Source organism: Camelus ferus, chromosome 10, assembly GCF_009834535.1.
Source record: "Camelus ferus isolate YT-003-E chromosome 10, BCGSAC_Cfer_1.0, whole genome shotgun sequence".
NCBI lineage: Eukaryota > Metazoa > Chordata > Mammalia > Artiodactyla > Camelidae > Camelus > Camelus ferus.
In genome coordinates, this window is record NC_045705.1 from 34,933,983 (window position 1) to 34,960,103 (window position 26,121).

The 26,121-nt window shown below is 51.5% G+C and overlaps 2 protein-coding genes across 4 annotated transcripts in view; one reads left to right on the forward strand and one right to left on the reverse strand.

Annotated features, from left to right (window-relative positions):
• Positions 1–4,698, forward strand: part of USP35 (ubiquitin specific peptidase 35) — a 44,537-nt gene extending 39,839 nt beyond the window's left edge. The window contains exons 9-12 of the mRNA XM_032488746.1: positions 483–589; positions 1,136–1,649; positions 1,776–2,558; positions 3,557–4,698. Coding sequence (XP_032344637.1) covers positions 483–589; positions 1,136–1,649; positions 1,776–2,558; positions 3,557–3,724 — 1,572 coding nt within the window. The 3' untranslated portion in view covers positions 3,725–4,698. The remainder of the gene's footprint in view (positions 1–482; positions 590–1,135; positions 1,650–1,775; positions 2,559–3,556) is intronic.
• An 837-nt stretch (positions 4,699–5,535) lies between these two features.
• The window catches only part of GAB2 (GRB2 associated binding protein 2), a 150,029-nt gene continuing 129,443 nt past the window's right edge, over positions 5,536–26,121 (reverse strand). The window contains exons 3-10 of one of the 3 annotated variants that reach the window (XM_032488743.1): positions 25,840–26,104; positions 14,209–14,801; positions 13,041–13,135; positions 11,738–12,002; positions 10,765–10,855; positions 10,493–10,595; positions 9,618–9,743; positions 5,536–8,886 (exon numbers count right to left, since the gene is read on the reverse strand). In XM_032488743.1, the coding sequence (XP_032344634.1) occupies positions 8,743–8,886; positions 9,618–9,743; positions 10,493–10,595; positions 10,765–10,855; positions 11,738–12,002; positions 13,041–13,135; positions 14,209–14,801; positions 25,840–26,104 (1,682 nt within the window). In that variant the 3' untranslated portion in view covers positions 5,536–8,742. Of the gene's footprint in view, positions 8,887–9,617; positions 9,765–10,492; positions 10,596–10,764; positions 10,856–11,737; positions 12,003–13,040; positions 13,136–14,208; positions 14,802–25,839; positions 26,105–26,121 lie in introns of those variants that run through there. The other 2 variants (XM_032488744.1, XM_032488745.1) reach the window with 2 other exon arrangements.

Below are 26,121 nucleotides of genomic sequence, written 5' to 3' on the forward strand. Positions count from 1 at the left end.
GGACCTGCAGAGAGCAACTGTGGTGCCTGAGCAGACGGACATGCGCCTGTCATGTCGTGCAAGGCGGGGAGAGGTTGATGATGATATGGGGGAGGGGGCCATTGGGAAGACCTCATAGGACAGGTGACACTGCTTTTGGGACTTGGACTCTAGCTAAACCTTTGATGGGGGAGAAAGCTGTTTCAGGCAGAGGGAATGGCAACTAATAAGGGCCTGGAGAGAAATATGAAGTGTGTCGGGGAAGAGCAGATTCCTGGAGGATTGTTCACCTCCATGAACCCAGTGCCTTGCTCACAGGCTGCATGGACTTGGTGGGAATGGGCCAAGGACAACTCGGAAGGGGAAGGGGGAGGATTTAATGAGGAGGCTGGGAGTTCAGGGCAGAGAGTCCCTAGGGGGGACCCTCAGGCCTAGCGCACTGTGGAGCTGGTTGGTGAGTGGCCACCTACTCCTGACCTTGCCTTTCTCCCACTTGGTCCTAGCGGCCTGCCATTTCTCCAGAGAACTTCCTGTCTGCATCCTGGACACCCTGGTTCAGCCCTGGAACCCAGCAGGACTGCTCAGAGTACCTGAAGTACCTGCTGGATCGGTAAGGGAGGCCAGACCCGGCTCTGCATGGGGGCTCTGGCCTGAAGAGTGTGCTTGTGGGAAAGCCCTGTCCCCCTGGGCTGCGTTGTCTCTTCCTGGAAACAGGGGTGCTGCACAGTACTGCACCTGTCAAAGGCTTGGAGAAGATGGGTGCCATGAGTGTGGGGGTGAGTGTGCAGGAGGTTTTGGAGATGCTGATGTGAAGTGTGACCTGGGAGGGGTAAGTGTGGGTATACACACTGTGCTATGCTTGCCTGAGTGTGCTCGTGTGTGTGTTTTCATTACTGCTTTGGGAGTACATGCACATAGATATGGCACATCTTTTTGAGGTAGGTTTGTGTGCCTTTTGCCAGTTGGTATGTGGTCTGTGCTCCTGGCATGTGAGTGCACGTGCATGGATGTCACCTTACACAAGTGGGTGTATGTTCCCCATGCCTTCTCCTGTGTGTGTGTAAACTTGTGGCCAGATGGGTAAGGTAGGTGGCCTGGGTCAGGCCAGGGAACTGGAAACGGACCTGTACAGATGGCTCTTTGTTCCTTGCTCCAGGCTGCACGAAGAGGAGAAGACCGGGACAAGGATCTGCCAAAAGCTCAAGCAGTCCAGCTCTCCCTCCCCACCTGAGGACCCCCCTGGCCCGAGTTCAACCTCTGTGGAGAAGATGTTTGGGGGCAAGATTGTGACTCGGATTCGTTGTCTCCGCTGCCTCAACGTCTCCTCCAGGGAGGAGGCATTCACGGACCTCTCTCTCGCCTTTCCCCCGCCCGACCGCTGCCGCCGACGCCGCGTGGGCTCAGTGATGCTCCCTGCAGAGGACATCGGCGCCCGGGACCTCCCTCCGCCATCCCGAGCCCAGGTGCCAAGCAGGACGGGTCCTCAGAGGCAGAGGAAACACTGCATCACAGGGGACGTCCCCCCCGCCGTCCTGGACATTGAAAGCCTGGGCCCCCAGGGGCCCGAGGGACAGAGCAATCTGGAGGAGAAGGTGGAGAGGGAGGAGGAGGCGGAGGAGGAAGAAAGGACCAGGGAGGAAGAGGAAGAGAAGGAAAAGGGGGACGAGAAAGTGGAGGAAGAGAAGAAGGAAATGGAGAAGGAGACGGAGGCAGAGGGGAAGGACACAGGGGTGGAGAGGAAGGAGCTGGAGGCGGAGGGGAAGGAGCAGGAGGCGGACGCCGAGGGGAAAGAGAAGGAGGCGGAAGCGGAGGCCGAGGGGAAGGAGAAGGAGGCGGAAGCGGAGGCCGAGGGGAAGGAGAAGGAGGCGGAAGCGGAGGCCGAGAAGAAGGAAGCAGGCAACCCCGGCCCAGGGACCCGCAAGGATGCCACTGCCCCCGCTAGCGAGGGCTCCCGCTCCGTCCTGGACCTGGTCAACTACTTCCTGTCCCCTGAGAGGCTGACGGCAGAGAACCGCTACCACTGCGAGTCGTGCGCCTCGCTGCAGGACGCGGAGAAGGTGGTGGAGCTGAGCCAGGGGCCACGCTACCTCATCCTCACGCTGCTGCGCTTCTCCTTCGACCTGCGCACCATGCGGCGCCGCAAGATCCTGGACGACGTGTCCATCCCGCTGCTGCTGCGCCTGCCGCTGGCCGGGGGCCGGGGCCAGGCCTACGACCTCTGCAGCGTCGTGGTGCACTCCGGCGTGTCCTCAGAGAGCGGCCACTACTACTGCTACGCCCGTGAGGGCACCGCCCGCCAGACCCTGAGCCTGGGAGCCGCCGACAGGCCCGAGCCCGACAACCAGTGGTACCTGTTCAACGATACGCGGGTGTCCTTCTCCTCTTTTGAGTCTGTCAGCAACGTCACCTCCTTCTTCCCCAAGGACACGGCGTATGTGCTCTTCTACCGGCAGCGGCCCGGGGAGGGGTCTGAGGAGGGGCCTGAGGCTGAACCTGGCTCCCCCCGCACCCGGGCAGAGCCAACCCTCCACAAAGACTTGATGGAAGCCATTTCTAAAGACAACATCCTTTACCTGCAGGTGAGCAGACCGGCTGGGACCTTCCATCGGATCACTGGGCGGAGGGGCTCCCCAGCACACCCACCTGCCCAGACAAGTTACTGCTCCTCTCTGAGTCTCTTTCTTTTTCCTTTGATCCATTTATCTATCACTTAGTTCTGGGAGAAGTGGGTGGGCCAGATAAAGGGTAACCCCGTGTTTTAGAGGAACAGACAGTAGGAGTGATCAGTTCTTTATTAAGTTGTCGTTAAGTGTGCTGGAGAAGTGGTGGTGCTCTGTGAGTGAGGCCTCGCTCAATGTGAGTGGGTGGAGAGGATCTTGGGGCACTGTCCTACCCAGTGACCTTCTCACTGTGCCTTTGACTCTTTAGAGTCAAGGGTGGTATGAAAATACTTAGCAAGTGAAACAGTAGGGCCCTGACCAACTTGAAGGGTGCTGTCCCCAACAGCTGGTGTAGTCACAGGACCCGTGGGCAGCACTGCCTGAGTCAGCAGTTTCTATGGGGAAGGTGGACCTGGGTGGGGACATTGGGGCTGCTTTTACATTTCTGCCCAGGTAGGGCAGGGGCTGGTGGTAAGGAGTCTCCATGGCCCACCTCTGTTCAGTAGGAAGAAGAGCTCTCTAGCTGGCAGTCTGTTCCTTGTGCTTTGAGAGGCAGTGAGCTGGACATTAGAGTCAGGAAGCCTGCAGAGAGGTCCCAGTTGGTGGGCTCTGGACCTCCTGCGTCCTGGTGCCACATCAGGCCCTTGTCAGCCAGTCTAGTATAAATGAGTTTTTATTAGGGAGAGGAGAAAGAATGATTTTGAAACCTAGATACAGGCTGGATATGGGTCCATTCCACTTGTCCTCCCACTGGGCTGGAGGGCCTCCAGGGCAAAAGCTGTGGCTCCTCTGTGCCTGGCCGTGGGGACCCCAGGAGACTCTTTGAAGTACTGTGTAGGGTGGCATTTGGAGAGTGAAGGGAGGACTCTGGCTTCACAGCCTTAATTTTAAGCTTCCTGCCCCATCTTTGTTTCCAGGAGCAGGAGAAGGAGGCACGGAGCAGGGCCGCCTACATCTCTGCACTCCCTGCATCTCCGCACTGGAGGAGGGGCTTTGACGATGACAAGGATGAGGATGAAGGCCCTCCCGGGGGCTGCAGCCCTGCAGGTGGCACTGGTGGCGACTTCCACAGACTGGTCTTCTAACATGAACCCTCCTCCCCCAGCCTGCTCGCACTTGTGGCCTCACAGCCAACCTTGGGTGGCGGGGGTGTCCTGAACCCCTTCCTTCTGGGAGCAGGGTGGGGGCCCAGGACCTGGGCCGGAGTGCTCTGCCAGGCGGGGTCTGAAGGAGGCTGTGGAGGCCGGTCCAGTCCTGAAGGTAGACCTGTCCAAGGACAAGAAAGGTGGTGAGGGGGCTTCTGGGACACCGGCCTCAGCCTGAAGGGCACTCGGAGACTCAGATACAGAGGTGAGACCCAAACCCCTTAAACTGGGCCTTAGGTGAGTGACACCCAGGTGTCCTGGTCAGCTTGAAGCAGCTTAGATGGACACTCTGTGGGCCTGTTCCCTGCAGGCCCCCCGACAGGGCCGAGCTTCACAGCTCTAGTGTCTCGCCATCAAGTAGCACTTCCCTTCCAGCTCCTTTCAGACAATCTTGTTTCTCTGTCGTACAAAAAGCAGAGCAGGACCCAAGCCCTGGCACAAAGAAGGGGGCTGCGTGTCACCACCTCTGGCCGCCGCCTTGTTTCTCTGAGGGGGTTTGAGGCAATGCTCATGGGTGGCCACACTGTACTTTTTTGAGGAGCGTAGGTGGGAAGCAGCTGGCACAGGATCAGAGACTCCCCCCCCCCCCCCGACACCCAAGCAGCAATGCGGAGAGGGGAGACGGCCTCTTAACCCCTCTCCCGCCTCAGTGCCTGAGATGCCACCATTCGCATCCCCATTCTGGTTAGGAGAGAGAGTCCTTATTTTACTGCAAGCGTGTTTGTGTTTCTCACGATGACGCCTGTCCCGAGGGAAGCTGGCTGGCTCAGCACCTCAGCAGGTGGTCATTAGTGGGTAGTGGGGCGGGCTGGTGAGTGAAGTTGACCTCCTTGTGCCCTCACACTGCTGTACCCCTTCTAAATGGAGAGAGGGGACCCAGGGTCTCAGACAGGAATAAAAACAGGTTCTCTGAAGCCTTTAAAGCTGTTGTTCTTCCTGCCTTAGTGGCTGTGATGTCAGCTCTACGTCGGTTCCTTGCTCTCTCTGGGGAGTAAGGAGGGGATACCCCTGCACTGTTGACGTGTGCGCTGCACCGGGGAGGTAAGAGCACCCTGCACTGAAGTGGTGTGTAAATCAAAGGTGAAGCCTGGTGGTGGGGACATGCCCAGATGCAGGCCCTGGCAGAGGGAGGAAAGAATGCTCACGATCCTGGGAAGCAGGAGGGCGGCGGGGGCACGGCTGTGTTAAGGGACTCACCTGTCGGGTGGGGCTGGAGCCCCTTCTCACCCCAGGAATGCTGGGCCACCCAGAAACAGCTGTAGCCCTGTGGGAGGTACCACATTTCTCCTTCCTCCTCGCTGAGAACCTAGAGGGGGTTCGGGGGTGGGCTCAGGAAAGCAGGAGGCAGCCCCCAGGTTCCACCCATTCTTGGAGGTGGAGTTGAGTTTTGGCACAATGTCTTAGACCTTTAAGACCTTGGAACAAGCGGAAGTGGGCCGACAGCCTGTCAGAGACTGAGTCACACTCAGGATTCATCTCTGGGCCAGCGTGCCTTCTAAGAAAGATGAGTTGGCAGAGGTTGCTACAGTTTCCGTTTCACACATCAGGAATACAGACTCCGAGGTAAGGAGGATTGACTCTTGTTCTCAGCCAAGGAAGGTACCCAATTATTCTCTGTTAAAAGGGAAGTGGAGCAGACTGGCACGTAGCCGTCTTGGGACTGTGAGAGGACGGTAATCAGTCAAGGGTGTGTGTCGTGTGCCAGCCTCCGCCCCGCAGCCCCTCCGGACGAGGCGGAGTCAGTGGCCCTCTCTGGTTGCTTCTGATGGACTTTATTGTTGTCCAGCTCCAACACCACAGTAAAAAGGGTCCTGCAAGCTCCAGGCCTGTACCATGTGTCACCACAGCAAAAAAACAGGACCCACATGAGAACACATGTCCCCCCCCCCCACCCCCAGACTTACTCACAGGATAAATACGTGTTACAAATTTTTTTAAAAAGAAAACAGAATAAATTAATAACTTAAGTGATTAGGCACCAACAGTGATTTGAAAAATTACATGTCAATTTTAAATGGTGACAGGGCCAGAAACCTAAGATTGGCTGCTTCTAGCCCACTCTCTTCCCGACAAAGCGACGATTATGTGCGAAATGATTCTAAATTTCAAGACACACGTAACCAACACACAGGAACACACACCACCCAGTATCACATGACAGCCCAACTCTCCAGTGGGACCTCAGCACATAGTGCGGTGCGTTCCAGAAGGGGGCTCTGGAGCCCGCGCTCAGCTGCCTTCCCCTACATTTTGCAGGACCAGAGAGGGGCCCTGTGCTCTGCAGGGTGTGGGTGGAGGGGGGCTGGCCATGACCACACCTTGGGGCTGAGACCTTAGCCCTGTGGGAGGTAAATTACTTAAGAATGGTTGTGCTTCTGTCCTAGGAATGGGGCATATTTGAATGGTTTCAAATGTAGAAATCATGGAAATCAATCCAGAGAAGGGACTGGGTCAGTGTTCTGGGTGTGGGCCCATCTCATTCATCTCACCAAGGCGGGAAGGAAACACAACCCCCTCCTTCCCCACTGCTCCTGCTCGCCCTTCTTTAACCTTACAGCGGTGCAGCTGGCAGGGGCTGAGGATAGCGCCCTCTCTGCGGAGCCCTGGGCAGGAGGAGGCCTGAGGGAGCCATGCTGGCTGACAAGGCATCTGCATCCTGGGGTCTCAGTCCTTGTGAGGCAGAGGTGGACTCCGGCAGGCTGAGGGACCAGTTTTTTACACTGAGCCGGCAGGTCCACACCAGACACATGGTCGTTTGGGTTTGTGAGCCAGTCTCTGTTTTCAGCAGGCCAGTTTCCTCTTCTCGTGTGCTTCTTTCCGTCTCTACCCCCAACGCCACCCTGAGGGCTTGGGGGTTATAGGAACCAAGAACTGGAGGGGAGGTCTCCTTGGAGGTTAGATTTCAATACGTTTGCCTCGCAAAACTCCTCCCAGTTTCATTCACACCATGGCACGTTCAGAAAATGCTGCCATTACTAGGGCACCTGACAGTCAACAGGGTTTCAATACCTGGGCCCACCTGTGAGAACACAGAGGTGTGGCCCTCACTGCTGAGCCCATACACCCAAAGGTCTTTTGTTCCTAAAGCACAAAGTTCTCCAAGCCCCTCTGTCCATCTTTTTCCACTGGACTCTGATCTTGCCCTCCTAAAAATCTGACCCATCTTCTCCTAAGGCCCCTGTGAGGCACCCCCATTCCTAGAAACCACCTTCCCTGATCTCCACCCCTCATCCACCCCCCCAGCACCAACCTCCTGGGAAGTAACCCTGCTTTCTCTGCATGTGATCAGCATTTTAAGTCTCTCACAGCCATTACCAATGTCTTGTGTCCTTGTCTTTTTTTCCCAATTCAGGGACAAAGTCTGATTAAACCCTGTGTCCTCAGTGCCTAGCGCAGACCTGGCCACAGCAGCCATTAATGAATGCTTATTGAATTGATCTGAATTAATAGGAGGAAGAGAGGGGCTACGCTTGAGAACCTCTCCCCCAGCCAGGATGGAGTCAGGTCATGCCACGGGGCTGGTGAGAGGGTTCACGTGTGCACACTCACAGGACCTAGAAGGTAAGCAGTAGCCACGTCCACGCAGTAGACGAGGACGGTCAGTTCACCCCAGGGTAGGATGAAACATCTGCCCAGTTGCCCCTGAAACTCTTGAAAACTTGGCCAAGGACATTGACGTAAGAGTCCCCCTCCCCAGACAGGAGAGAGAGCCTGGGGGGACACCCCTCCTCCTGTCCCTGGCAAAGGCGGGTGGAGAGATGCTGAGCTGTTGGCCTTTCAAGCCACAGGCAGAGAGGCCCGGCCACTCTCACACACCGGCCGCTAGGCTCTGCTCCCCCCTGCTCATCAACCCTGGGGACTGTCCTCGCCTGTCACCACGCCTGTCACTGACGACATATCGTGCCACCTCTTTCTGCCCCACCCTGCACCCCTACCTCCTCTCCCATCAGTTACCTGTGCCTCCTGCACCGCATTGCCCCCGCCCAGCCTGTTCCTGCCCCAGGGCGGCCCCTCCCTTCCACATCCCCCACCCTGCACACTGCTCTGCGTTCCCACAGTGCGTTCCATCGGCCTCCCCTCACTGTGCCGGTGCTCACGCACTGCACCACCCAGCATAGTCCAAGCCTTGTCCGCGTGGCCCTCAGTAGCGTGGGGCCTTGGGGTGGGGTGAGGACTGCACTATGTCCCAGCCCTGCAGAGAGGGACTGTAGCTCCACAGTTCTGGGGTCCCAGCCCCGCAGTGTCCTTGCACCCCAGCTCCTGGGCTCTGAGCCCCGCTCCTTGTTCTGGGTTGCCCATCATCAGGCTTCCCTTCCTCTTACCCTCATCCTTCTGCCTCTCCCACCCGCCATGGCTGCACTGCCACTTGGTCTGGACGTGGGGCCCACTGCAGGTATCCACTGCCTCTGTCTGGGTGGGGGGGGGTCTCATTCTTTTGTCAAGACCAACTCTGATCTTCCTTCTTGACCCCTTCATCTTCTGGTGGTCTTGCCTCTCCCCTGCCAAAAGAGACTGGATGACGAAGTCCATGTCCACTTTGGTCCACTGGTCCTTGGCTCCCTGGATCTGCACGATGACATGGCTTCTCCCAGGAGAAGTAGTCCAGTAAGTAGCTGGAGGGACAAAGGCCGGAGGTGTGGTAGATATTCAGGTCTAAGGGCAGGAAGAGGCTGAAGGATGCTTTGTGGCAACAGCTCTAACTAAAGTGGGGCGAGGCATGGCCATGACAGATAAAAATCAAAGGTGGGCCCCGAGTAGGCAGAGGAGGTTCCTCAATCGGGCCCTCACCTCCCAGGGGAAGGGGTCAGGGTCCCTGATGTCAAGTGCTTTGAAGGCCAGAGTGGAGAGGTGGTGGGCGGGAGGGGGCCGTGGGCAAGGAGAAAGGGGAGAAGGACGGGGAGGCATCAGCTCTGGAGACGCTGCCTCCTGGCCCCTCCCTGGGCGCCATGGCCCCAGCGTCACAGCTTGGCACCCTTGGAAGGCTCCGAGGACTGCCGCACGTCCGTCCACTCCTGCATGGTGTTCTGCAGGGCCTGGGTCTTCTCCTTGTCCACTTGAACGTAGTCTACCTTCTCGTCAGAAGTGACGGATGACGTGGATGGCTGAGGGGCAGAGCGGGAAAGTAAAGGGGCTGTGAGTTAGCAGTGAGCTGGGGGGAGGCGGTGGGCCTCTGCCTGCCACTCTGACAGGCCTTTTTTTGTTTCCTGAAAGTGGCCTTTAAAGCCTCCACTCCAAACTGCATCATCCCGCCTGTCTGATGGAACAGCCCTTCTGATTTCCCAGCTCCTGGGAGGACCCAGGCCCTTTCCAGGCCTTCATCTCTGCCTCCACCCACCTCCCCGTAGCCACTTGTCCAGAGGAAGGAAGTTGTCGGGTGCCAAAGAGCACTGGTCAGATGGCTTTGTGGGGCCTGTGGTGAGCACGCACAGCCATCCTGTGGGGGGAACCGCGCTGGGGCTGAGCGCCCCACCCTGCTCTCTCGATTGGGCAGCTAAGTGTGCTTCGTTCGTGAGGGGGGACTTTCCCAGGCCAGAGCCCTTCTGCAGGCTGCACCTAGACCAGGAGTTCTCAAAGAACTACTCAGGACACAGGATCCCCGAGTCTGGGCTCTGTCATGGATTCACGTGGTGCCTCAAGCAGGCCACGTCTTGTGTGTGCATTCATTTGCCCATCTGCACAAGGGGGATGGACTGACTGATGAGGTCCTATAGACTCGGAGTGCCTGTGTGCTGTGAGGGACTGCGAGCCACCGGTCAGCCCTGGAGGCCCCTGGCCTCCAGGACGCCTCCCTGAGAGCTCTGATGGACCCCCCCACCCATCCCACCCCAGGCACCTTGCGGTGGGGGCTTGGGGAGCTCGGCTGGAAGTCCAGGGCCAGATAATCCACGCTGCCCGTGCTCTTCTTAGGGGCTGGACTGTTGGTGCCACTGGGAATGGGAGATGCAGACACTGGATTTTGCTGTCACAAAGGAGAGAAAATCTGTTTAGGAAACAAACAGATTACTCTGGGAGTAAGAGCAGCTGGCTCACCGAGGGCCTACTGTGTCACGCACTGTGCCGGGGCTTCTCATTTACACCCTCACAGCAACCCTGGGATGCAAGTGTTATTACTATTCTTACTTTTTAAAACGAAGATAAACCCGTGGTTCAGAGAAGTAAAGTGACTTGCCTACAGCTGCACAGCTGGTGAGCTGACAGACCTGCCCTCACTTGCTCCTAAGAAGGGAGCACGTGTCCTTTATAGTTGGACCTTGGAGAGGCTTCTGTTGCACCAGATCTTCCCTGGAGCTCCCACCCGTGGTCTAGATCGGGGCAGCCGCCTGCTCCCTCCAGCCCCTGCTCCTCAGGGCTCTCAACAGAGGGCCCCAGCCCCAGGCTCCTCAGTGGCTTCAGGGTCTTGTCTCATCGAGGCAGCAGGACCGACTTGTCTGGCACTTTCCTGAAGTCCTAGTCACCCTTCCTATGGGTACATCCTCGCAGCAGGCCCTCTGCCCCTTAAGGCAGTGGCCTCCTTGAGGTAGGGACCACATCTTCTTTGCCTCTGATAACGACCCCACAGTGCTCAAGGCAGCTTTGCCGTAGCAAATCACAAATCATGTGGGTGCCCCAGGGCTTGGGGGGAGTTAGCAAGCTGGCAAGTAGGGGAGTGAGAGGTGGGCTCCAAGGGACCTTGGTGGCAGTCATTACTGCAGACCCCAGAGGACTCACCATAGGGACATAGTTCTCCTCGCTGTCTCCCGAGTCCGTGCTGGTGATGCTCTGGGTGGAGATGGGGCGGCAGTATTGGGAGGAGCCGGGGTTGAAGGAGTGGCTGTGGAGAAAAGACAGTAAACCCTGGGGCACATCCAGCCTCCCGCTGGGCCCTGGCCCTCACACCCCTGCTCTCTGAGATCAGATTAAGATCTGATACAGGGCAGGGACAGTGACTTGTTGCATTCACCAGCCCGATGGCCCCGTTCCAACTACAAATAGACACTCACATGGCCCGAGACCAAGACTTGGTGACGGGTGACTTGAAGGGGAGCTCATCAATGACGGTGTTATTTCTCAGGTCAAGTGGTGTTGGCTTTGCTGCAGCAGGAACAGAAAGTCGAGTCATCACCCACGATGACAATGCCAGACATACAAACACTTACACATAACACACAGATCCATACAGATGTATCTATACATCTTTCCATGTGGACACAGACTCAGCAAGGTTCTGTGATCTCTGCCCATGTGGATCACGTCTTCAAATTACATATCCTTTGCACTGTAAGCTATGGTAATCATACTTTCAGAATCTTAAAATGGGGACATGGCCTCTGACAACAGATTGTTCTCTGGATTTCTCCTAAGCAAACCCAGAAGGCAGGCATTACTGTCCCCATTCCACAGAGAAGAAAACGGGGGTTCAGAGAATGTACATGATTTACTCAAAGCCACGTACCTGGCAGTGCTAGATGAGGCTCCCAGCCCACACCCACCTGGTCTGAAGGCCTGGCCCGCGGTCTCTTCGCTGCTGTTACCTCCTACTAGGCTGCTCTGTCCGTCCCGCCTTGCGCAGGCCCAGGCCGGATACAATCCCTCATCCCTGAATTGCATTATACACTATGAAGCACTTTTAGATCTATTACCTACATCCTTCAACATCTCTGGGAGGTCAAGTTCTATACTTCCCATTTGAGAGATGAGAAGAAAGAAGGCTCAGAGACAGAAGGATTTCTTTACAGTCACATGTTAGCAGGGGGCAGAACTGGAACCTGAATTTGTCCTGTCCTGATTCCTGCAGCCAGTCCCTAGGGTGCCAGACCACTGGGCTGAACTTGGAGTGCGTGTGTGTGTGTGAGTTTGGGATGGTTCAGGCTGTCACCTCCTTGCAAGAAAATTTCAGGATCCCCTTGATCCCTAAATGAATGCAAATAATCCCTGAACATTGTCCAAGATGGACCAGGGAAAGAGTGGACCTACCTTTCCGGTCAGGTTTGAGGTTGCGGTTGACAGGAGGTGGCTGGATCTCACTCCCTCGGCTGGAGCCGCGGTGCATAGACAGGGCTGTAGATGGGTAGCCGAGCGGGTCAAAGTGATGGGGCCCTGGGCTCATGGGGATGTAGGCACTCTGGGAATTATCACCTGCTCGCTCCATGGCCAGCAGGGTGGAGGAGCCTGGATTCATGGGCACGTAGTTGTCCTCAGAATTGGTGCTATCTGATCGGCCCACGACTGTTTTCCCTGGCTAAGAGCGAAAAGAAATGCAGTCGTTACTAGTGAAAGGAAACCAGAAGGGGGTGAAGTTGTACCCAAGGCAAGAAAAGTCATGCCTGAGTTAGCTGCCCTGTGAAGCTACACGGCAGACCCTGGGAAAACCGACTACGACGGCAGAGGAGGAGACGGGAAGAAACAAGCACCGTACTCCTTTGGGGTTTATGTATAAATCTATGGTAAATTTTTCGTATAAAATACCCACGAGGCTTTCTAGATGCCTCAGAGGACAGCATCAGCCATGCACTGCATGGGTTTAGTTCGGGATCTGCCCTCCCTTCAAGTTCAGACTCATGATGGGCAGGTCAGCACCTCAGGACCTGAGCAGGGCAAGGAGCGTGAGAGAAGCCTTGGCCCCGGCAGGTGAGGTATGGCCAGGTGTGCTTCCACAGCTCAGCTTTCAGTGTGACCGCCAGGCTGCAGGCGGTGCTGCCACAGAGCTGTGTGACGCAGCCACCGCGGCCGGAGCCTCCCTTCCACTCCTGCCCTGTCTGTCCAGACATACAACTATAAGCTGCCTTTGCCTCAGGTACCTGACTTTCAGTTTTTCCAGGCCCTAGTTAGCTTAGCTGGGGCTGGACACCCCGGAGAACAGTGATCAGCCCAGTCCAGAGGGCAGCCTGGAATCCGGCACTTAAAACCGTAATTCAGCCACAGAGCCTGACTCTGAGCACCACCCTACACTGCATCCTCCTCTAGGTGAGACCTCATGGGCCAGGCTGCTGCTGCGATCCACTGCCCCAGAGCCTGGGTCCTCTGCAGTCTAGACCCTCCTGCATACCCACAGTGATGAGCCTTGTAAGTCAGGTGCACTTAAGTGCAATTTCTTCCAGACCAGGATCCCTGCATCTTACTTTCCAAAAACAACCCAGGTTCTGAACGGAGGCAGGAAGCTAGGCAGGATGCTAAGAGGGAGAAGCCCTCACTCTTTCAGGCTGTGTTTTTAGTCCTGTGGGTGTGACCGTTAACCCACCTGAGCTGGCCTGAGGACCCCTAGCTACACCCCACTCACCAGGAAGGCGCTGACTGCCTCACTCGTGGACTCGGCAGAGCGGCCTGCACTGTCTCCACCACGCTGGGGGTAGTCGTAGGATTCGCAGGAAGAAGCTACGACAGAGGATGGAAGATCCACAGACACTCAGAGTTGATCCTCGTGCCAACACTTCCCCACCCCCTCACCAGTGTTGCTCAGGGTCTTACTGATGCTCCAGTGTTAGCCTCTACAGAGAACCTCTCCCAGCCTACTGCTGCCTTTCCTTTAACTCCTAGGGCCCTTGTCACCTGTCCCACTTGGGGCAGCTATCACTCACACAGATACTATAGTAACAAGGACGTGTGACTAATTTATACACGTTGGTTTTATTTCCCCAGCTGGACGTGAGCTCTCTGAAGGGCAGGGACATGTTTTACATGTCTCCATCCTCTCAGTTCCACAGCACAGAGTGACTGATCAAATAGGTGATGAGCTGAAGTCTGCAAAGAGTACCCTGGGTCCAAGTCCCACCTGTGCCTCGTGTGACATAAAGACAGCGAGGCTTTGTCCCCTGAAACTCTCGGGGCTACTGCATGTCTTAAACAATAGGACGGGTAAGAACACGCTTCGGAAGCTATAAAGCAAGATGCAGAATGAAAGGAATCAATGTTACTCCTTTTCATCAAACAGGAGGTTATATGCAGAGTTGTACTACTCAGTGGAAAATAAGTGACGACAGAATTTAAACACTTCAGATAGAATTTCAGACTTTAACCAAAGAGATTTGAATGTGGCTTAGAAAATATTTTGTAGGACTAATTTTACTAGTCTGTTGGTCCACATAGGTTTGGCTCCAGTTTGGACTAGGCTTCTAAATTTATTTTTGAAATCTTCGGTTTGATTTATAAATTAATAAAAGATTATAACTTGAACCTCCAAACCCATAATATGTTGTGTTGTGGTTAATCAAGAATGTTCTCTCTCCTTAGTGGAACAGGAACTTCTCTCAGGCAGAGTCTGCTACCCTCTTGCCATGGTGGTGTTGTACTAAGGGCCTCCAGTGCTGGAGGGCCAACTGGGAAAGTTCTGAGTAGAAGATGCTTTAACTTGTGAGCATCAGTGACCGGGGGGACCTTAAGTGCACTACTGAGAAGCCCTGGGCTGCCTGCCCCCCCTCTCCCCAGCCTCGGCAAGGGCTTACACTGACCTCGGTGAAGTCGGCTGTTGTCCATGGCTGGAAGGGTGTTGCGTCTGGGGATGGTTGCAGCGGCAGAGACTGATCTGCTGCTTTCCCCGGCTGGAGGTCTCTGCTGAGGGCTGCCCCATCGAGGTGTCTCAGCTTGGCTTGGCTTGGGGGGCCGGGGCGGGGGAGCTATGGCTGAGTCCCCAGGAGTGGCCACTGCCATGGCATTGTGGTTCTTGTCCAGCGTGAACGTTCTAGGGATCTGGTAGGCTGAGAGTGGGGTGGCCGGAACGTCCATATTGTCCACCAGGAGGTCCCCAAACTCACGGCACAGGGTGTTGCTGGGCATCTTGAAGGTATACACATCCTCGTTATCTGTCTCAGAGCCCGTGAGGCTGCCCTTGGTGTGGCCATGGGAGGCCAGGCTCCGGGGGAGGTCGTAGGTGCTGTCTCTGAATTCCGTATTGTGCCGGCTCGGCTTGGGAAGGCTGTAGAAGCCATGGACTTGACCGCTGACCCCATTGACACAGTGTCCATTGCCCTGGGCAAGTTTCTGCACGGCTGTGTCACTCCTCATGAGAAACGAGGCCCTGGTGCCCTGAGAGAAGCTGGCACTCCTAAGAGAGAGAAAGAAGGGAGGATCGGGGTTAGAGGAGGCCAGGACTGCCCACTGGGAGGCAAGTGGGCATGTTCAAACCTTGTGCAGCGAGGGGTGTGGAGCACACAGGCTGAGGAGGCTGGCAGGCCAGAGGTTTTCTGGGCAAAGCACGTTTTCTTTCTGAGCGTTAGTTAATGCATCTGCAAAAATGGTGACTAAATTCGTACCTTGAAGGTTGTTTGTTTAGAAATTGCACTCTCATGCTTCTAATATACTGGTGTTCAATCAGTATTAGCCTTTATCCCCCACCCCTTCCCCAGATGGCTGTGATTTGCGGACGTTGGTTTTACCTCCTTCAACAGATATCAACAAGCGGGTTACACTGCCCACTGTTCATTGCTTTGCACACCACAGAACACACACACTTGTATACAAAGGCTGAGACGGTGGGAAGAACCCTTCAGCTGGGACCAGAAAATAGCAGGCGAGTCATTTTATCTGAGTCTCGGTTCTCCAACTGTAAAACATGTCAGCTGACGCATGTCCATGTTCTAAGTCATAAAGAACTATTCAAATGTAAGCTATAGACTTATTTTTCCATCATGTACTATGGTTTGTTGAGAGGCATTTAGAGGGAGGAAATTTCTCTTTTCAGAAGACTAAAATTCGACAGGAAAAATGTTTTCATGTTTGGGAACTATATGCAGGACAGAAAAAGTTTTGATGATTACTTTTTAAAAATTTAGGTTTTGGGGACATAAGATTGAAAAGTAGAAAGACCTTGAGGTAAAGGGATCTGTGCTAGTTCTGTCACTGCCGGTGGGCTTCGCCAGGCACCCCCCTCCCCGAGATGGGGCCTGGTGGGTCTCGGCGGCTCACGAGGGTCCGTCTGGTTCTGAAACACATAACCCTCCGGCTGTATTAGTGGGGTTTTCAGCCCGGAATCTGTGTTCACGCCCTGGGAGACTGGAAGGTAGGCTTCTGAGCAGGTAGAGATCCAGGTCTGCTGGTCTCTCTCTCACGTTACGATTCTTCACAGGGTTCTGTGGCGGGGAGAAGAGGAATCGCTGCTCTAGCCCACCCTTCACAGCAGCAACTCTCGGCCTCCGCCTTCGGGAGACTATGTGTCTCTTTAACAATCTGATAAAAAAACGCTTGGCTCTCCCGGGGGGGGGGGGGGGGGGGGGGGGTGGGAAGGGACAGGCTGGGAGTTTGAAAAGGTGGATACTGACAGGCATATGCAGAACAGATCAACAAGATTATACTGTGTAGCACAGGGAAATATGTACAAGACCTTGTGGTAGCTCACAGTGACAAAGAACGCAACAGTGAGTATATGTATGTTCACGTATAACTGAAAAACTGTGCTCTGCGCTGGAAACAGACACAACATTGTAAACTGACTATAACTCAATAAAACAAAAACAACAACAAAACTCTTGGCTCTTCTCACCAGAATAAAGCAAATGTCACATACGTACAAATTCGCAGGCTGTCTCTAAGGGGTTGAGGGCGGGGGTGGGGAGCTGGGCAGCTCTTAGCCCTCTGGGGCCGGTCATGGAACTTCTGCGTTTACAAGGTCTTTCAGCTCATGGGGAGCTTGTTATTTGTGGATGTGGCCACCAGATGGTGATAGAAAATAAGGCCCACCAGTTTAGAAAGAGGAAGGGAAACAGGTGTCTAAGCCAGGCTCTCTCCTAGGTACACTTGTATCCTTGAAGCCTGGGAGTTCCATGTCAGCCCCCAAGCCTTCAGTGGCCTTCCGACCTTGCTCTCCGTATCCTCTCTCCCTTTCTACTGCATTCCACACATACAGCCAAGCCAGCAGCCATGGCCAAGGTCATTAAACATCTAGCCTCTAGATAACAGAGTGCCTGGAGCAGAGGACAGGGGAGCCAATGGTGGACACAGGTGTTCACATTGTTCATATCTGTTTGTCTTTGGTGCCTTGCATTTTGTCTTTTGGGCTTCCCGACTCTCTGTTGGATGTTCCCATCTAGATTTGTTTATTTAAAAAACAGACGCCCTACTTTCCATCTGGGCCAGACACAATGGATACAGAGAAGGCTCCTGCCCTAGGGGGAAGCGGGGAAGGGGCACAGTGGTGGAGGAGGTGACAGGCGTGCAAATCTTACAATCAAGTGGGTTAGTAAGTGGCTGCTGACAGATTTATACCGACCCTCCCTGGGGACCATGGTACAGAGTGTCAGGGGAGGCTTCTTCAAAGATGTCACCTCTGAGTGACGCTGGCAACTGGCCAGGCAAAAGGCAAGAGAAGGGGAAAGGTGTTCCGGTTAGAGGCACGCAGAAGTGGGACACAATCTGGCAAGCTGAAGGAACTGCCAGCTGCTCCGGCTGGAGCGAGCATTTGAGGAGGTACAGCTGGGAGACGACAGTGGAGGGGCGGGGCCAGGCCTGATGGGAATGGGGGCGCTTGAAGGATACTAAGCTGGTGCAGGGGTGGGGAGCACCGCAGGTATCCTGTTTGGCCTCTCCATATTCGAGAATGACCTCATCATCTTCCTCCTGACTCCTGTGTGGGGAAAGGCACCAGCCGCTCAAGCCGAAACCCAGGAGTTACCTTAGGATTTCTCCCTCAGTAACCCCATCAATAACCTATCGGGTCCACCCCAGTTCAGGTCCTCCTGATTCTCCTTGTGCGTTAACGAAAGGGCTAATACCGAGTCTCGCCACCATCTGCCCAGGACCTCCCCTCTGTCCTAGGCACATTTACACTTCTCCCTTCCCGGCTTAGTCATTTTCAATACTGTCTCAGCGCCGTTAGGACCAAGCCATATTCCAGCTCCAACTCATTTTTCCAGTCTCTTCTCCCTAGTTCCCCTTCCCACTCTATGATCTACTCAGTCAGCTTCCCAGTGTTCCCAGTATGCCCCAGACAGTCAGGCCTCTGGGCCTTTGCTCTCTGGAAGGCTTCTTCCTCCAGTCTGGCAAGCTCATACTCTGCTCAGATGGCACACCTTTCGAAGCTCTTTCTTACATCCTCTCCTTCCCAGCACAACCAATCACTGGGTCAACTCCGTTCCTGGAGCAGGTAGCAACAGTTATCTGTGTTACGTACCACTGTTACCTGTATCCTCCACCAGACTGTGAGTTCCTTGAGGAAAGAAACTCTATCTTATTCATTTTCCTCTCAGCAGCAGCCAGATGAGTGCTTGTCACATAGTAAACAGTGAATACGTGTTTGTTGAATGAATAAGCAAATGAATGTATAAACAAACAAACAAATAAGGAAAAGTGTTGGTGCTGCTATCCCCTCTCCTGAGCTTGGCCTGAACCCTTTGGATTAGCAGTTTGAAACCGTTCCCCTTCAGAACACACCAGCTTATGTCCCAACCCCTGCACCCGAGCATCTCCTTTCCAGCTCACAGAACTACTCACTCATCCCTAACCACACTCTCTAAGCTCCAGCCCTAGGCTTGCAGGGTTTTCTCTAGAATGTCTCCTTGATGCATCAAAGTCTTACACAAAGTGCCAAAGAAGCCTTTTTGCTCCACAAAGGACCTCCTTTTCACTTGACTCACTCTCCTCCTTTGCGCCCACAGGACTCTGTGCTTTCATCATAACACTCTCCTTACTCTGTCTGTCTTGTGTGAAAGTTATCTGGGTCCGTGTCTTCCCACTCCCACCAGATCCTGTGCTCCCAGAAGGCCGGGGATCACGTCCTGTCCCCTGGCATAGCCCCCAGCATGCAGTAGGGGTGCTGACACATGTTGAGGGGGACGGATCACTGCTTCAAGAATCAGGTGCATGGAGGTGAACAGGGGAAACAAACCTGCCCAAAGGTACATCCTAGGATGGAGGCAGAACTGATTCCAGCACCCAGGTCTCTGGACTCCCTGCTCCAGTGCACTCTCTCTGCGCAAGAATCAAGGAGGGGGAGGGGGGGCTTCTGAGCACTCAAGAGGTCCTGCGACCTTCACCACGTTCACCTAAACCTTTCCTAGGCCTGTGCCACCACCGTGCGCTGAGCTGCCTTCCTGGGACAGATGTCTGCAAGCAGTGGATTTGGAGAAAGGCTTCTCTTCCAGGGCTCTGGGCTGACAGAGGCCTCATAAAACGAGCACAGCGCTGTGCCAGGCACACCACGTGTGATGAGCTCTTACTTCTCTTGACAGTTCTGAGAGAGAGGTATTACCCTCACATCAGACGGGAGAAACAGTAAATGGCAGAGAGAGTGCAAGAAGATATTCAAACACAAGTGTACAGGGGAGCTCCCTGGGGGCAGAGAGGTTTGGGGAGAAAACACCCCCCTGGAGCCATTAGCTTTTCCTTCCCAGCCCTGGCCCCCAGCTGCTCCAGAGGCTACTGGTGGGCCGGGCCATCACACCGCCTCTTGCATATGCTTTGGTCTTACTTAATAGCAACCCCAAGCCGCTCTTCTGGCTTTTAGGAATGATTTCCTGGTTTCCCCAGTCACTTTATCTCGCACTTGCTCTTTTGCACATTGTCACATGTTATGTGACACACAACACCACGATTTCTCTTGTTTCCACTCTAAGAGACTCCAAGTACCTTAACGATGAAGGGCCCAGTTTGATTTTTAACAGCTATGCACCCATGTAAGGAAACCTCACATAATAAATGCTTGAAAGTAAACTGGCCACCATTTATAGTTCTGTACCTGTCACTGGCAATATAAGAGGTCATTTAGACCATCCATCTGCGACTGACTCATTCCAAATGGATCTTCCCTGTGAGGGAAGAAAACTCAGAAAATTCTGACCCACAATTTCTAAGAGGTGAGATTGTCTTTGCATCTCAAACCCTTCTGGCTGCAGCAGCGAGCCTGCCTTCTCCCTGTGGTTACAGAGAAAAGCTGTGTATGTGAAACTAAGTGAAACTAATGAACTAGGTATATTCTGCCTTTGGTCAATCAAAGCCACCAGGAGAATGAGCCTTAGAAACGATCACAGGTAAGTTCCCCACTGACATTTCTTATTTTACTTTTTATCCACCATCTTTCTGTAGAATACTACTGCAGGGTCATTCTGGAATTTTGTCACTTGAAATTTCACTTCCCCCAACCCTCATCAGAATTAGGGCTTTTCAGGGCGCATGACTCACCACAACATATCGCCTGTTATAGGTTTAAGAGCCTCCTTGAAATAAGAAGACAGAGAGTGGCTAGAATCTGGAATGAGGCCCCCAAAGGCTCGAGGGCAAAAATAAATCCAGTGAAACTAATTTGTTTTCAAAAACTAAAAGGATTCTGCTTGTCTTGACAGTGTCAGTTCAAAACTCCTTTCATTAGCAATACTTAATATTCTGAATTGTTACTCATTTTAGCTCAAAAGAAAAGCTGGATTTTGAGAACTGAAGTCTTTTTAACCAGAACACATATTATCTAGTACTTGAAGAAATAATAGTGGCTACTTCTGTAGTAGTAAAAGCAATACTAAAAAACTCGTGGTTTTATCTCTGTAACTATCCAGTTCCCTCATAAATGTAAAAAGGGCCAGGTAGAAGGCTGGTATTAGCCTCAGTAAGTATGACTGCACACAGTAATCTGAGCAGGATACTTACGTCTCTGCCCGGCAGAGACGACTGAGCAGGTTCTCTCTCAGTCTCTACTCAAAAGTGAGCCTATAAGACTACTTTGGAGACCAAACGCAATAACTAATGTAAACGTGCTCTGTAAACTGTATAGCGTTACTCCTTTTTTCCAGAGAACCTAGGATGTAATGTGAATGTCAGAAGCAGTGCATGATTAAAGCCCGTCCACATACTTGCCAACACTTGGCATAGTCAGTCTTTTTTATTTTAGCCATTTTAGTGGAGATTAAGCAAAATCTCCCTGAGGTTTTAATTTGCCTTTCCCTGATGCTTCAACATCTTTTCATGTGCTTACTGGCATTCTTTTATCTTTTTTTTTGTGAAATGTCTGTTCAGATCTTTTGCCTATTAAAAAAATTTGGTTGTTTGTCTTCTTGAGTTGTAGTGGTTCTTTAGGTATTCTAGAAATAAATCCTTTCTCAGATATATGTTTTGGATATTTTCTCACATTTGGTGGGTTGCCATTTTGTTCTCTTAATGGAGTCCATTAGGATGCCTACTATCAAAAAGACAGAGAAGTGTTGAGAGGATGTAGAGAAATCTGAACCCTTGTGTACTGTTGTAAAATGGTGTGACCACTATGGAAAACAGTACGGAAATTCTTCCAAAAAATGACAATAGAATTACCATATGATCCAGCAATTCCACTTGGAGGTATATACCCCAAATTATTGAAAGAAATCTTGAAGGGTATTTATAAATCCATGTTCACAGCAGCATTGTAACACAACATTATTAAGCCAAAAGGCAGAAGCAACCCACATGTCTACCAATGGATGAGTAGATAAACCAAATGTGGAAAATCTATGTAATGAAATATTTATTCCTCCTTAAAAAGGAAGGAAATTCTGACACATGCTACAACACAGATGAACCTTGAGGGCCTTATGCTAAGGGAAATAAGCCAGTTACAAAAAGATAAGTACAATATGATTCCACTTGGAGAAGCCAAATTCACACAGATAAAAAGTAGAATGAAGATTGTCAGGGGCTATGGGGAAGGTGAAATGCGGAGCTGTTTAAGGGTGGAGAGTTTAAATTTTGAGAGATGAAGAGGGTCCTGGAGATTAGTCGCACAGCAATGTGAAAGCACTTAACACTGCTGAACACTTAAAAATGGTTAAGGAGGGGAGGGTAGAGCTGAAGCGGTAGAGGGCACGCTTAGCATGCACAAGGTCCTGGGTTCAATCCCCAGTACCTCCTCTAATAATAAATAAATGAGTAAACCTAATTACTTTCCCCCTAAAAAAAAGTATTTAAAAAAATGGTTAAGAAGGTGCATTTTATGTTATGTCTATTTTAACCACAATTTTTTTCCAAAGGGCAAAAATTATTCAGGGGAAGAAAGACATATTATATACTGGAGAATAAGAATAAAAAGAACAGCTGAAATTTCATCAGAAACAATGAAGTTCAGAGGACATTAGAATGACATCCTTTAGAATGCCAGAATAAAAAAAAAAATCATTCTGGAATTTTATACCCAACACAAATATTGCTAAAAATAAAGGTGAAATAAAGATATTTCCAGATAAATGAAGGTTGGGAAAATATGTCACCAGGGGAGTCACATGGCAAGAAATCGTAGAGGATGCTCCTCAGGCTGGAGAGAAATAAAACTAGGCAAAAAAACCCCACTAGACAATGCGTACCATTTGCTTTCAATACTCAAATATAATTTAAAGACCTTAGGGGGAGGAAATAGTCTTTTATAATTATGTAGACATTTACTATTTCTGCTGCTCTTCCTTCACTCCTGATCTTAGTTTCCTTCTGGCACTATGCTGCTTTAACTTAATCATTTCTTTAAATGAGATTTCCTGGACTTTCTCTTATTTCTCTTTCATCTGAGAATGTCTTACTTTTGTTTTCATTCCTGAATGAATACTTTTGCAGAATACAGACTTCTGGGTTGATTAGAGTTTTTCTTTCCCCTAAGTTCAAGTGTGTTTTCCTTTATTACATGGAATATCGTTACAACGTGGGCTCTTAAGCCTGTGTGTGGTAGTTCCAACACCGGTTATATTGAGGCCAGCAAGGGGGAGCACTTGCTGTATGCTGAGAGATTCTGGACTGTACCTTGGATGTTGTGATACTATGCTGTATAGGCTCTGGGTTCTGTTAGCATCCTCTGGAGAATACTGATGTTTTCGTTTTTGCAGGCAATCAAAATGGCTAGGTTCAGCCTGTAAGTTCTGTTTCTCCTTCTGTATGTGGTAGTTTAAAAATCTCAGTTTAGTTCACAAAGTTCTTGTTAGGCTGGTTTGAGTCTGTCCCATACATGGATAGCTCAGGGTGAGCCTGAGACTTGCATGGTGTTATATCCAGAATGACAAAAGGTTTTCTCCAGCTCCCTCCACTGTGGGATTCTGCACTCCTTTCCAGCTCCAAACAGCTCATTTTCTGGATCCTTTAACCAGAAAGATGAGGTTTCTATCCCTAAATAGGCAGTCTGCCCCACTGTGCTGCTCTGTGATGGAGCCCACCCTCAGGACAAATCCACCAGTGACACAAAATTCACCTCTGTAAGAAACTCACTTCTCCAAGCTCTCCTCCCCACCAAAATCTGTTTTCTTTCATTTACTTATGGAGTCTCCAGGTAACTGTATTTTGCCTAGAGATTATAGTTGTGATTAGTGGGAGGGATAGGCTGCAGTGCCTTCTGCCGCCATAGAGGAACTGCAACTCCTAAGTTCTTTTTCAAAGTTTCTATCTCTTTCCTAAATTTCACCATCTCTTTACTCATTATTCAGCCTGTCTTCCTACAGATGAAAGCAATTAACACAATTATTTTAATTGTCTGCTAGTGCCAAAACCAGATTATTTTAGTCTGTTTCTATGACCTGAGTTTTCTTGACTATGGGTCAACTTTTACAATTTGGGGGGGCTGTCCAGTAATTTCTCATTGCATACCGAACGTTTAGGATGCCATAAGATTTCCCCTCTAAGGAAAAGCCACATAAATTGAATCTCACTCAGTGTAGGTCCCTTCTTTTAAGAGTCAAATCTTGACTGCTTTTTGATTGCTCTTTAATACCTTCAAAGAGTTTTTTTTTTTTCCAACGCTTTCTCCAGAGTTTCTAACTGTTACGTAACCGTCACAGCATGTTTAGTGTCATGCACGCTGCTCCACTGCTACTGGAAACTATGTAGTTCTTTTAGGTTGAAGAAAAGCTTCCTTCCCAGCCTCCAACACTGCTTGGAATTCTACAAACACTGTTTGAACTTAACTATTTTTTAAAACTCTCCCTGAGATCCTGCTCATCACCCTCTTGCTCCCACGCCCACACCAGCAAAAACAAAGACAGAGAGAAAGGCACAGCTTGATCGGGGCCTTGCAGTAAAGCTGCTCCCCCAGCCGCAGGGGGCGTCCCATCTCCTCTACTGCGGTATCTCTCCATAACACAGAGCTGTTCACATATCCATTATGCACCTACTGTGTGCCCTGAGTCCTGTCTTCAAAGCACAGTCATGTAGTAATATAAAAACCCACAATACGAGGTGGAAAATTCCAAGGGCTGTGAGAGAGAATCAAAAACTGCTCTGGGAATTCAGAGAAAGCATGAATTCCAGTCAGGAAGATTCAGAGAGGTTTTACAGAGGGGGTGAGGGTGCAGAGAGCCAGGGTGTGGGCCCTAGCTGCTCATTCAAGCAGAGACATTCATATACTTGTTCTCTGTTGTTCAGCAGCATCATGGGACTCGAGGTGGTGGAAGTTGCTAATATTACATAAAGCCTTCTCCATAAAGTGCGACGTGCAGATAGTCTGCACTGCTGTCATCTGCAGTTCTGCAAAACGACAGGGTCTCAGGACCCACCCCCGGCCCACTGACTGAGGATCAGCATTTTGATGAGATCCTGCACTGTTCCACACGCGCAGTAACGTGTGAGAGGCACTAGCACAGAGCGCTGTCTCTCACTAGAATTATGACTGTAAGAACTCACACCCTCTACTCCCAGGGAACCCCTGTGTGTCGCAGAAGGGGACGGGGCACAGGGGAGCAACCGGCAGGATGTCCTGAGCACCTCCTGCTGGTGCCTTATGTGTGTTTTCTCATTTTCCGCTCATGAGTAAGCCTTGGAATTAATTATTCCCGTTCTGCAGATAAGAACATGGAAGGTCAAGAGGGTCAAATAAGTGGCCCAAGGTCACGGACAAGTGGCGGCACCTGATTTTGAACCCATATCTGACCGACTCCAGAGCCTGTGAAATGCTTTTCATTCTACTGCACTGTCTCTGGTCTGTGGCTCAGGAGAAGCAGGTGCCTGTGTTAGTTCTGCCACTAACTCCCTTGATGGAGGCTGACTGAACTCGTGAAAGTTCACAAACAAATGAATCATGCTGCTTCAGGAAAGGGTATTTGAGGCAGCCTTAAAACTGAGTGTTGGGAGGCTCTGTTGTGCGGGAAGAGCTCAGAAAACCGGAACCAGAATAGCACAGGGCAGAGAAAAGAGTACAGGACCAGAAAGGAGAAACCTGGGCTCGAGTCCTACTTCTATCATTCGTTAGCTGTCTCGTTTCTTCATCTGTGAAATGGAGATAAATGATCGACCCAGGCGGTCTCTCAGTGTGTGTGACTGGTTTACGTGAGATCACACATGAAAATCTTCTCTGGTGGGATATATTAATGCACCCAGTTCTCTAACTGCCTTAATTTTCATAACACAAACTAGATATTTTTAAATTAATTAATTAAGGAACATGATTTGTAATCTGCTGGTCCTGATAGCAACTGGAAGCCAGCTCTGGCAAAGCCCACCAGCTCTGCACTTTGGTGTATCCAAAGGAAGGGAATAAAGGGTAGTAAATGTACAGGCCTATACCTGTGAGAGAACTGGTGGTATCAGAAAAACCCAAACCATTATTCTCGAGCAGGGAGTCCTTGCTCCAGAACTTTCTGTGACGATGAAAATGTTTCCTATCTCTATGACTGAGTTTGGTAGCCTCTAGCCATGTGTGGCTACTGAGCACTTGAAATACAGCTAGTGCAACTGAGGAACTTAATTTTCAATTTTATTTAATTTTAATTGATTCAAATTTAAATAGCCACATTTGAAGAGTGGCTGTCACATGCGACAGAGCAGATCTAGAACAAAAGTGAGATACGGATTTATCCAACAACGTTAAGGTTTTATAGCCATCCTCTGAGGGCCAACAAGTGCACTGACTTTGATTTTGTCAATTCTGAAACCTTAGCCCCTAATGCCTTTTTTTCCAAATTAAACAAAACATTTCTATAGCATGATTTTTGATAGTAGGAGGTTTCTCTGGAGTCCAACTATCACCGTATAGCAACCTAGATGACACCAATAAAATGTATAGGTTACCAAAGCAAACACAGTGATGTTTTGTTTAATAATTATGTATTTGCTCACCTGGAAAAGATTTACTAGCTTTCTCCCATGTCTTTAAAATCACAAAGCAGAGACTGAAAAGTACTGGGCCCTGTGCGTGGTCACTCAGCCGACGCCCGCTCGCCTACCTTGCATTTTCTGCTCTCCGGCTTATGCACTGGTGCAAGTAGAGGTACTCCTGAGGTGCACTGGTGGACAAGGCGGGCTGCACGTGGTTTGACGCCGGGGGTTCGAAGGTGAACAAGGTTGGCTGGCTGGAGTGCGATGGGGCTGAGGACTTCCGTTCTCGGAGAAGGTGCTGACTGGAGCTGCTGAGCTCAGCTGGAGAAGAGCGGGGGCCGTGACCGGCAGAGGAAATGTTTCTCAGGGAGTCTGTGGAAAGGAGAAAGAGCCCTGTGAATGAAAAAGGA